Below are 12,693 nucleotides of genomic sequence, written 5' to 3' on the forward strand. Positions count from 1 at the left end.
TTGTTTAGACAGAAAAATATGATTAAATCGAAAATGAGCGAATAATCTTGGTTGATATACGTAACAGAAGAAAAAGGCAACACGTATCTCTTGACGTAAGTAAAAATTTTACAAGAACACACCAGTGAGAATGATCGTTGGGGTGTTCGGTGTCTGAGGCGTGAGTTGCTGGGTGGTGGTGCTGTTGTTGCTAGTAGTGGTCGTTGTGTTGGGTTGATACGGCATTTGGGGACTCGTGCTGAAGTACCCGGCATCTGCGCTGCCCAACTCACCTCCCACATTCATCGTGTCGTTCTGCAAATCAATGCCAAACCGAATTGTACTCCGTCGAGCATTCGAAATCCTACTATTTTACCATTAAATCCACTCGGTACAGCGAGCACGTCAATTATAGTTTAACGGATTCTCGCAGCGTCTGTTCGTTTACCTGCGAGACACGTCGGTACTCTACTAAATCAATTAACGCGGTTCGAACGCGACGAGGTTGTCATGCGAACGTAAATAAACGTTGCCAAAGAAGAAACGGGTGGAATTTACGATCTTTGAAAAATTCGTCCGTTCGGCAATATTGAAGAATCTTGCTCACCTGTGTGTAATTCGTGGTGTGATTCGGCGAACCGATATACGTTCCAATCATGTTGGTCGGCACGGGCGTGTCCATCTGAAGCGAAAAACACAAAATAAAAACGAGTGAATCTCTATGTTCGTAACGATATATCGTCGATGTAAATTCTTCCGGTGAATCGAACAGAGGGATTGGAAGAAAGAGAAAGAGAAAGAGAGAGACAGAGACAGAGAGAAAGAAATAAAGGGAGGATGGAAGCGGAAGAGCTGATACGTGGACGCTAGATCCGCTCGATCGTCGTGTATTAATTACATCGGCATGTACTGCGTACTTCCCGTAGTCGATCAGCTCGAGGGTGATTCCATGCGAGGACGAAGCGAAGAAGAAGGGTAGGGTGCGGCCGAACGACGAGGACAGGCTGAGAGAAGGAAGGGCGCGGGAGCAAGAAAACGCAAGAGAAAAACGAAAGGCGGATCGGCGGATCGAATCGTAAGCGCTTTTATTCGCCACGTGGATACGTTCATTCTTTAGTGGAATTGGTCGTTACCGTTCCTCCGTTTCTAGCCTGTATTCGTTGACGTATAATGACTTTACCAGCTTTTAATCACTCTCGATGAAAATTCCGACGGATATTCCTTCAGAGATAACGGAACGTTCGATACTCGCGAAAAAATGCTGCAATTTGTTCGTTTCCTTCTTCTCTTTCCTTTGTTCATAGAAATTGGCGTTCGATTTTTCCTTCGCCGAACGTTACGGTACATCAGAACGACTTGCGTTAAAACGAATATACGAAACTTACATGATAAAATTACCATCCTGATAACACGGCGATTTCGTTGGGGTATCGCGGGCCGAGCAAATGGACCTCGTGCGCCACGCGAGTCGAACCGAGGAATTTTCACGTTGGTACGTCTTATTCGTCTTTTAGAACCTCGATATATCCAGCGTAAAGCGTGCGGTAAACCATCACGACGTCGTTTTGTAAATTTTACCACGGGACCCGGTGCTATGGCGGCGTTCAACGACAAGGTCGCCAGATAAAGCGGAAGTATAGGAACGTAAACGCTTCAACGATCGGTTCTTATTAAATCGTAGTACCGCCTGGTGCGTTTCTTTGCCTCCAGAACGGCCAATTATCGCGCCAACGACCACATCGTGATAACACCGTGAGTTTCTTTTAACGCGACCGTAGACATCGATCAATCGTTGGCTGCTTGAAAAGAAGAAGAAAAAAAAAGAAAGAAAAAAAAAGAAAGATAACGAAGTAGGAGAACGGATGACGGCACGTAGAACGCGAAAGTTGCGAGAAGAAAGTGGAAGCTCGTCGTGTCGAGGGGTTGTGAGAAAAGGATCAAGTTCATATAGTTTGTCAAGGGCGTTATTTCACCTCTATCTGCGGGTTCCAGGTGCAACCAAGTTCCATGAGCTGCTGCGCGAATTTCGGCCAATCCTGACGGATGCGGGCAACAGATAAACATCAAGGCTTAACATTTCAATCGTATTCGCAGAACGAGGCAGTTAAAAAAGAGGAGTATTTTCTGTTCTTTTTCTTTCTTATGCGAGGGTGAAGAATTAACCATCGAAATGTAAACTGTGGAGGCTGGTGGTGGCCAGGTTCATTGAGATTCGCGCTGAAAGATCGCTAATATGTGTATCATGTTCCTATTTTGAACAAATTATTGCTTCTCGCATATGATTTATACATACTCGTGTATCCGATATCTTCGAACATATAACAGGAAAATTATTGGCAATAAAGTATCGAATAACAGGATTGCGATGATACTCTAAATAGAAGAAGTAAATATCAAGGTGTAATACATGAATGTGTGAAGTCTAACGATTCGCGTTTCTAATCGATAAAAAGGTTCTTTCGTTCTCTGAGAGATTCAAACATAGATCGTTAGACCGCGGATTTTTCCCCAAACATAACCGAAATCAGAAAGAAACAGATCCCAAGTAACAATTGAATATTCTAGCGAGTAATTTACTTTAGATATTTTGTATTTATATATCGTATGTATTCTACATACAAACGCACGAATATCCGCAGTCTACTAATCACGTAAATGCTTGTGTATATGTTTAGGTAAAAACTAGAAACGTAATCGATCAATTTGTCTTCCGAGAGGCTCGTGTAGTACATTGTTTATCGATCTCTTGCTAGGATAATTATTTCATTTCGTAACCGATACAAACAATTTTGTCATTATGCGCGCTGACACCTTAAATTCGTCGGATATCCAGTAACCCGGCTGCAGGAATGCGAGGGGAAAAGAGATCGTGTCTCTCTAATACGAGCTGGTGCAGTCGTTCGAAAAAAAGAAGCGCGTGTTCGAAATGATGCACCGTAGAATCGCTGCGTCTATCGATCGGGCGCAATGAAAAATTATGTACTTCGCTACGAACGGCAACGAAAACGCTGGTTCGCGGCAAAGGAAAATTACGGACGCATGCAGAAAACCAAGTGGAAAGTAATTTCAAGCTTTTGGGGCGACGTAGTTCTTCCAGCTTGCGCGATTTTGCCAAACCGTGGAAGAATCCCAACGATGAAGAATTCGAAGCGAACAAAGCGAACCGTACTTGCAACAGAGAGATCGTTAATCGCTCGTCGATACGAGCGATGATTAACAATGCACGCGATAACGACACAGGCGGCTCATGGATTATTAACTCGCATAATTTCTGACCTTTTTAATCGCCGGAACGCTCGACCAAAACGAGCGACATACCAAAAGCGTGAGTGTCGGAGAAATTCGTGGTAACACGTGCACGTGGAATAATTCATATCGTCTAGGTTTGTGAAGGTCAGCCATCGTGGGGGAACACGTCGAAAAATTATGCACGGATATCCATGAGCCACGATCGAGGGGAAATCGTGATCTTCGGGCAACGAAGAGGCCGGTATCCATTTGTTGTCTATTTTTGTCTCGCACCATGATTGCATACCATTCAATAATACGCCACAATGCTAATAATAACGTATACTTAATAGGGTGGAACGGAAAAAATAAAAATTATGTGACTATAATTTAATAATGAAAAAAACTTGCCTTTACTTTTTCAGACGAGGTATGCAAAAGTCCATCTATATCAAATGAATTTTCGAGATCCCGTAAGGGTTATTTTTGGGACAAACAAACAGTTTAAAATAAATAGATTTCGCTAAAAAAATTTCGTGCTCGATATTCCAATTATTTACAACGTTCCATGTTTAACCAGCATCGTCGTTCTTGCTTTTTATTATATTGCTAATTATTATACTTTTTTATTTATTCCTATATGATCAAGATTATAAACGATCGGCAGGTTCTTTTATGTTAAATTATATTTATAAGCGTTGGGCTTAGTTCTGTATCAAATTACGATAGGCAAAGATTTAACGCTCGTTCGACGCGATACAGGAATATACAACAAATGGCCAACTACCTAAAGGCAACACAGAAAAACAAACGCATTCAGAAAGAATGAGAACCGTAACGCAGTAAATCATAGGAGCAATTAAGCGCCAAGAACATGTTGAAATTGCGTTCATCGCGAGCGAACCTAAAATTCATCGCAATCAGACACGCGCTCGACAAATAAAGAGAAAAGTGTCGACGAACGTCGACAAGACGTTGCGTATCATGCAGATCGAGACCGTAGGTGGCGTCTACATGGATCGTTTCTACGTAAAGGATCGTCGAAAATCATACATACTCAGCGGCATTCCCAAAATCTTACGCAAACGAAACGATAACTGTTCGCGTACTTACCACTCCCTTCCGTATGCACAAACAAACAATTACGATCCAATTAAAACGTAGTTGTTGTCGAGTCCGCGTGATCTACGTTACAGAGATGCAAAGTTGCGCGTCTCTCGAACGAATCGTCAGAAGTTTCCGTGAAAGAATTATTCGATGGATAAGATGTACTTTGGTAGGAATTTTTCGATCGAAACAATGCGCCTCGTATGGAAAACTAGCGACCAAAGAAAAGCGGAAAAGCGACGCAACACGGGATGAAGTTTTTTGGACGAAAAATAATTGACGGGCTCATACTCGTAATAAGAGACTCGTGTATCCTTGTCCATGTTTATCCTTTCTTTTTTTTTTTTCTTGAAAGAATACTTCTGTGTGTCTTTAGTCTCTGACCGATATATTTGAATCTTTTTAAACAAAATGTTGCTCGTATTGCGCGATTACTATAAGCGTATCCGCAATTCTGTCGTAGAAGGTACCTGATTAAACGACGAAGGCGTGGAACCGTGACGAGAGTTATTTCCGTAGAACCGTGTAATTTTCGTTTAACCATAAATTAGGACGTACACAGTAGCTTACAAAAGTGTTCGAACGCTCGTAGAAATCTTTTACGAATACATATAACACGTGTGTCTTTTAATTTCTATATACATTTTCAGATTGATTTCAAACTTTAGCAATACGATCATAACAATCGTGTCTCGTTACGGTGCTGATTGTATTTCAAAATGTTTTACGCAACACGTACAATTACATGCGTAAGTGTCTTTTAAGCGTTGAAATACTTTTATCAGCCACTGTAGATCATTTATCATAATCTCGATTCCGAGTACCAAAAGACGCTACTATCTAAAAAAAAAAAAAAAAAAAAAAAAGAAAAAATCAATCGTCGTTTTCGTTACAATTATAAATTAAAATCAATTATAATGGAAAGTAGCACGAGTCGAACGTGAAGCATGCGTGCTCCACTGCTGTGCGATGTTAAATAAAATGTCTCAACCGCAGTGCTATCGATTTAGCTTCCGCGTTACGAGCAATAAAACAACACCGGTGAAGCGTTGTTCACGGCCGAAACGCAACGTGATGTCGATAGCGCCACTCTTGGTAATAAGGGAGATATTCGAAGATCCCTTGAGCGACGCTCCGAATCCTGTAAAATCGAACGAACGATCGGGACGATTCGTCGAGTCGTTTCCAAAGATACTTTCTCACCAAGACAACGTGAAATTGTCTGAAAGATTTAAACCTGAGGCATCGCGTTGGATCGTTGTGAAAGGAAGAGAACACGAGACGGTGGCTGAATACGAAAACCACGATACTCCACGATAAGGACGGACTCCTTTTACTAACCATCGTGAACTGCTCGAAGTCCTGCTGAAGCGCCGCTGCCTGTGCCTGGTTCAGGAAGTAATTGTTTTGGTCGATGTTCTCTGACGTTAAGTTCGGTGGACCTGGATGACCCGTGGGACTAGGAGGCGCCGATGGATTATTACTGTAACTCAATGGGCTGCCCTGCGATCGATCACAGATTACACCAGTTATTTACACTCCTGTTATTTTTATTATTCCATTATTACTTCTTTTATTATTCGATCGAATTCTATGTACTTCTTGCCTTTTACCTATCGTATATTGTATATAACATACTCGTAACTATAAAATAATAACTAAAAGGAATATCGAATCTTTGCAAAATTATATTTCCGCTATTTAATTTCCGTTATTTATTTTTCCATTGTTGGTTCATAAACACTTATTATAAAAATACTTACTTGAATCGTTAGTCCGGGTGACGATTGAGGCGACGGCCTATTCACCTGCTGCGAGGATCTGTACGAGCCTAAGGAGTTGAGCTGCGGTTGCTGTGTCTGCGACGACTTCTAAGAACAGCCACAAGAAGAACCATTATATCAATAAATTCTCTTTTTCCTTGTCACACGTCGTATACTCCGTCGTCCTCTGCCCTTGGCAAAATACGCGACTAAAAACCAATTAACCTTCGTGGCGGTCTAAATCATTCGATCCGACAGGATGCTCGGAAATAAAAAAAAAAAAGAAAAAAGAAAAACGACGCGGTCGACCTTTCGACTGCGAAAGAATTTCAAGCTACCATCCGATCGTTTTTTGCCTCGTTTCATAAGCTGGAAGCTTGCGAACGAGATCCTCGTAGGGTATAAATGTTTGAGGAATCGAGCAGAGGAAAGGAGAAACGAACGCGAAAAACGTGATATACTAACTGGACTTTGCGGTGGCACAGGACTGTGCGGTTGCTGATAAATGTAGTGACCAGTTGGACTGTGGGACGTCGCCGTCGGTGGCTGAGGCACCGGTTGTTGCGAATAACTCTGAAGATCCTGTTGCGAAGTACTTGTGCTGTTTTCTAGCGCCACACCCTGTTTCATAGGCACAGCTATTAACGATCGGTCGGCGGTTTCTTTTTTTCCTTCGCCTAGCCTCAGTCTGAATGGTTAGTAGCGGTAGCTATGCGAGGCTCGCGCGATCGATTTCTATGCCGATTGCGAACGTTCAAAGTCACGGGAAACGCGGTTTACCGACGACCGCGGTGCTCGTCTCTTTTCGTGGTACGGTAAAACCTCCATTATCCGAATTAATAGGGAGATACGTGATTGTTCGGCTGAAGGAATTTCCAGATGATAGAACGGTCTTGTAATTAGTTTTCTCCGTAATTATTATTCTACAGTTGTATATTGTTCTACATACGTCCTCGTTCTCCAACAAATCTTTTCATTTTCATAATATCGAATTTTCGTAATTATATGAAAATTCTATTAAACGATACGATACGTAAATTTAAGATACTTGGACCGAATTAGTCGATATATAAATACTGGAATAAGCACAATAGTACGCCAATGTTATTTGTAGGCACTGGATATTTCAGAAAGTATAATACAAGGATAATTACGAAGGATAATATGTAATATAAATGTAATACTTAGTTAACTATATTCGCGGATCGTATATCTTTTATTCTGCTGATAAATCAAATCGTAAGATTCTTAATGGCTTTGACCTGCGTTGAATTCAGTTGTGCCTTAAATCGTCTAAGGTCTCTGTCTAATGCAATAATACTTCGGATTGAGAAGGCTTCGTCGTCATTTTCATTGCAATTTTCCTCTTCGGATACTAAAGGTTCCATTGTATTTACACGAAACCGAAAAGGCCGAGATCGTCCGAGGGGCGGACGTTTTCTTCAATTTCCAATTTAATTACGAACCAGCGAGCTTTATCAGGTAAACGTTATTCATCCGCGACGGCCGAGCTTTTTCTTCTTAAGCGGACAATTAACGTCTATCCGGTCGAGTGACTCGACCGATAAAAGTTCCTCTTTTCCTCGGAGCCCTCGCGAATGCAAACAAGATTCACAAAGATATCGGATTCATTTAGCTGGCAAAGTTCTCCAGCTCCGATATGGAACTTCTAACCATCGTGCCAGCGCGAAATAACCTTCCCCCAGCTAAGAAACGGACCATGGAAACGAGTTCGAAACTCGACGACAAACATTTTCCATTTACGCGGTGGAAAAATTTCCGATCGAACGTTTACGCCTCCGACGATCTCAGTGAGAAATTCATCGATGAAATTCTACCCGCGTATTTTCGTCCGGAAAAAGCACAAGAGCTAATTCCCGATCGCGTGTCAACGATTCCACGAAACTTCTACTTTTAGCCAAACTTTTTCTACTTTGCAACGTTGACACGCGGTGTCACGAGATCACCGAATTCGTGTCCGAGGTTCGACTATCCGTGACTTTTCGCTGTATTTTACATGTGCGGTTCGACTATTGCCTCTGTTTCGTAAGCTACGGATACTATTAAGAAGCGGGACGATATTAAAAACGATAGAAAGAAAGAAAATGGGGAAAAACGAATCGAAGAACGAAAGGAGATTTGTAGTGAGACGCGCGGCGTTGTCGTAAGCGCAAGAACAAAAAAATTGCTACTAACCTTACACGTGTGAAGGAACCTAGAGTTAACAGGCACTGATAAATGGTTCTGCAAAATAACAAACACAAACAAACACTACAACAAAGGCAAAATAAAAATAAAATGAAATTAAAGGTGGCCGCTAAGCGTACAGGAGGCTGGTACTAATTCGCTCAAACGATCCGAGACCAAATTCAATCTTTTTCCTTTTTTTTTTTACCGCGCAAAACCGTTTATCGTTAACGTTGATCGAATCGTTCGTTTTAAATGAAAAAGAGGGCATGCATCGAACGCTTATAATTCACTCGAAGCAATAATACAAGAGAGTAGTGGCAATTTAACAAATTTTGACCATTTCGTGGCAAACTACACGATCGCTGGATTAAAGAGAAAAGATATGTATATTATAAAATTACATTTTCGTAATTTCTTAGCGCATTTAGAACAACGAGGTACGCGTGTCTCGCGAGAGAACTTACTCGTAGCGAAACTCACGACGCAACGACAGGCATTACGCTTCTTTCGCCACGGTGCATTAACGTTTTACGACCAGGATGTAGGATAAAATCGATATTCAGCCGGGCTACGACTAATCTAGATAACGATTAACAAACCGTGGCCGTGATTGCTCCATCGGAGAACGATAATGGCACTCTATAGAAATTGTACGCGAGTGGAGAGCGGCATGCCATAGTAGTTACGTACAAAGTAAAACACTTTAGCTGGCGATCTAAGTGTTTCATAACCGTCGGTGGCGATAAGTCTGCGTGGAAAAACGAAATCGCTAATCCGATCGTCGATTTCGTTCTTTCTCGTCGAGTCGTACGGAAATCGCGTTCGAACATCGCGTCATTACGTTTCGTTTTAATAACGACGATACGCTACTGTTTATCCGAAAGCTCTGTGACGTTGTACTCGTAACACAGCGATGGTTATCGAAGCACAGAAAAGCACAGAACATCTTTTTTCCATGCAACACTACGCATGTACCAGCCGTTACGTTCTGATTCCTACTAACTAGCTTTATAGAGACCAGGTATCTCTCTTTTAGGTTGTTGCATATGAAATGGCCGATTTCACAATTGCCATATCTGATTCGATATTTAACGACTAAAATTACTATTGAATAATATTTTCCAAATAAAGATTAATCAGAAATAACGAACATTAAACTTAAAATTAGTCACATTAAATTTATACGTTCTCATTTAATTTTTACATCTGACCTACTAACTTGTGATATTTGGAATTGTCAATTACAGTCGGTCAACCACATTCTTCCAAACCGCTACGAATATAGACTCGTTCTAAATTCCACATTCAAGAAGCTCTAAATGGAAATCTAAGTGACAGTAAATAATTTCCAAAGCTGTCTCCTTTATATATAAAATCTTCTCCCTTCCTTTACAGTTCATTATTATCACTAGAAATCAGATATTTTTCAAAAAGCTATAAATATCTTAAAAATCTTGTCAAAAATTCGGCTATTTCATCTGCAAGTACCTAATATACTATACGCATAGTCGACGAGACCGCGTCTTTCTCTATGTTTCAAACCCGAAGTCAAATATTTACGGCATTTGTAATATCGAGTTTGATCAATCCAAAGCGAATTTCTCAATCAAAGTTACGAGAATAGAGAACAGTACTTTGATCGATCAAAGTGAACGGTGAAGAAAGACACAGCGCTGTCGACTATAGAGTTGGCAGGTGCAGCAACATTCTCTAAGAACCCGATACTGTGTACCGTACAGGATCGCGAGGATATTTACTTGGGCGCTGGTCTGATCCTGCGAAAAGGATAGCCTCCCAGCTTGGGGTAAGCTGGTCGGCGACAGATTTGTGGGACTGCTCGTTTCACGACTCTGGAATACACCAGCAGTACCACCATTTCAAAACAGATTCCTTTCTACCAAGGAAACGCTACCTAAGTCTTTTATGTTACTCGAACGTCACGCGACGCTACCTGATATGACACGGTCTGTAGTGGATATGTAAGAAAGAAAGAAAAGGGAACAAAATAAAAGTAGACGCGGTCAAACGGGTTGAGAACGTGTTGAAAATAGGGCAAAAAAAGATATATATATCGTAATCGCGCGCGATTATTCCGATATCGACACGTACACCGTTTCCGCGGACGCATTTTTGCACGAAGTTGATACGACATGGCGATACGATGAATTTCGAACTGAATACCACCTGTTATTTAAATTCGTCATGCCTCGTCCGGATTAGTCGGCTTACTTCACGTTAAATGATCTGACTAACGAGAAGGAGAATAGAAACTCGATAGTGATATTAGTTAGTTAATTGCAATTAGTAAGTTGGCTAATCCGAACAGAGCATCGTTTTCTTCGTTTTACAGTTTTATCGAGGAAAAGTCGTGTCTTGGATTAGAGAGACTAGCCTCTCAAGCTGATAGTTATGTAAATGCTATTTGCAGAAACTAATGGTTCAAGGGATAATTCAATTGGACGAATTTAGGAGATTCGGAGTAATTTCTTTATCCCTTTCAACTTTGATACCTTACGTATATTTAAATCATAGTTGAACGAATTATCAAAAAACTGAATGATAAATGTATTTATTTTCGATCAAAGTGGATTTATAATGCGTTATTTCTCCTTCGCGAGAAGCTAGAAGAAACGTGTTTCTGTTAGAATTAGAATTTAGAATTTAGATAACTATAGAATTTATAGCTAGATAACTAGATAAAGAAAGTTTCGGCTATAGTACGAAGGAGACTCGGTGCTAAAGAGTCAAAGTCACATAAAATTACATGATCTTGTAGTATATCCGAAATAAATATGAAGAAAAGGGGACGTTTGAACTGTACACTGTACCCAGCCACTGGTAAATGTATGAACCCTTCGATCGATTTGTATAGATAACACGTGAAATATGTGTGACGATAAATATTAATACCAGACGAACTATTAAAAGCAATAGTTTATATCTTATGCAATCAATTATATATAGATATTCTTCTTTATTCAAAACTTTAACAATGATATATTAAAATTAATTCGTGGAAATTTGAACGAGTCCTTAATTTTATTGATGCAATTAATTTCTCTGTATTAATTTGAAAGGGCTTTGTCCAAAGGAAATGAAATCGAAGACAATGAGCTTTTAAAATAATAAAATTGCTCCGTAACGTTTAACGCTTACAAATGACAGTTCTTCTGTCGTAAGTTATCTTTTAAAAATAAATTTCATATTACGATTCTCTAATAAAGTTCTCTAATGAAGTATAAAATCGTACTTGGTCTTCTTGTTTGCAATTTTCTAACTGAATTTAATTTTATCGGATAGAAACAAGCGCCCGCATATCTTTCAGCGGTAGCGTACGACGAATCAGCTTAAGAGATTAGACCGACGAATACCAAAGACAGAAATTCCCCTTTATAATGAACACGATAAAATAAAATAAATAAATAAATAAAATAACGAAGGAAGGTATGACTGTAATAAAAGGTGATTTACGAATGTACAGCCTCGTAAGGTTTAAGAAGAAACTGAGCCGCGTGAAGGACACGTAATTGGACGAACTTACGTTGCTGAATGGTGTACTGCTCGAGTGATCCTCTTGATCCGACGGGAAGTGGACCAGGTCGGGCAACGATCGCGTGTTGCCTATGGGAATTTGCTGTCCTGGTGGCTGAGAGCTCGGATCTATGCTGCAAGACAAATACGTGCTTCAATCAGAAATCGATGCATTTACGAGAGAGAAGCGCACGAGAATCTATAGTAACTGTCAGAGTCTCGAGGCGCCAGTCATTCTCGAAACGACTTCGACCAATGTCAATGTTGTCCAACTGTAATACGAAAGTGCAAAACTAGGAACTCAAATTCTACGAGATTAACTGAAATTTGTTGAATTAACTGGAATGTTTCGACTAGAGTAGAATATAATTATTTATCCGAAGAAATTATAACGTGTATACTCCCCTTAAACATTGGATAATATTAGAATAGCAAAATTCTACACGAACGAACTTATCACGTTTATCATCTGTTATCTTCAAACGTTAACATTAAACGGATAGCTTTCCAAAAGCTAAGGAATTTATAATTTTCTAATAATGGCCAACCATCGTCAAATGTTTCGCTAATTAACTCTTCGATGATCGATCGTTTAATCGATGTTTTAATAATCAAGCTTCTACTATACGATATTATTAGACAATCGTTTAGAAAGTAGATGATAGATAAGACGACTAATAAAATACAAAGATGAGAGTTAGACTTCGATCGCTTGTCGCGAACGCGCTAAAATTTAAGACTGTCCCGAGGACAGACCGGACGATCCCTATTCAAAATTATATAAACTCTGTGCACGAGCGCATTAGTATGTGCGATATAATGCGTCGTGAATACAATGAAACTTCGTACAATAGCCACGACGTATAAATAATGCATATACTGGTGTGCAACAATA

The 12,693-nt window shown here is 40.2% G+C and overlaps 1 protein-coding gene across 4 annotated transcripts in view; it reads right to left on the reverse strand.

Annotated features, from left to right (window-relative positions):
- The window catches only part of Crtc (CREB-regulated transcription coactivator), a 64,588-nt gene that overhangs the window by 7,145 nt on the left and 44,750 nt on the right, over positions 1-12,693 (reverse strand). For 2 of the 4 annotated variants that reach the window (XM_033331818.2, XM_076619606.1), the window contains 8 exons: positions 11,809-11,932; positions 8,274-8,321; positions 6,543-6,698; positions 6,078-6,185; positions 5,656-5,817; positions 1,953-2,015; positions 587-661; positions 123-294 (listed from right to left, as the gene is read on the reverse strand). In XM_033331818.2, coding sequence (XP_033187709.1) covers positions 123-294; positions 587-661; positions 1,953-2,015; positions 5,656-5,817; positions 6,078-6,185; positions 6,543-6,698; positions 8,274-8,321; positions 11,809-11,932 — 908 coding nt within the window. The remainder of the gene's footprint in view (positions 1-122; positions 295-586; positions 662-1,952; positions 2,016-5,655; positions 5,818-6,077; positions 6,186-6,542; positions 6,699-8,273; positions 8,322-11,808; positions 11,933-12,693) is intronic. The other 2 variants (XM_076619605.1, XM_033331823.2) reach the window with 2 other exon arrangements.

This window comes from Bombus vancouverensis, chromosome 6 (assembly GCF_051014615.1).
Source record: "Bombus vancouverensis nearcticus chromosome 6, iyBomVanc1_principal, whole genome shotgun sequence".
Classification (NCBI taxonomy): domain Eukaryota; kingdom Metazoa; phylum Arthropoda; class Insecta; order Hymenoptera; family Apidae; genus Bombus; species Bombus vancouverensis.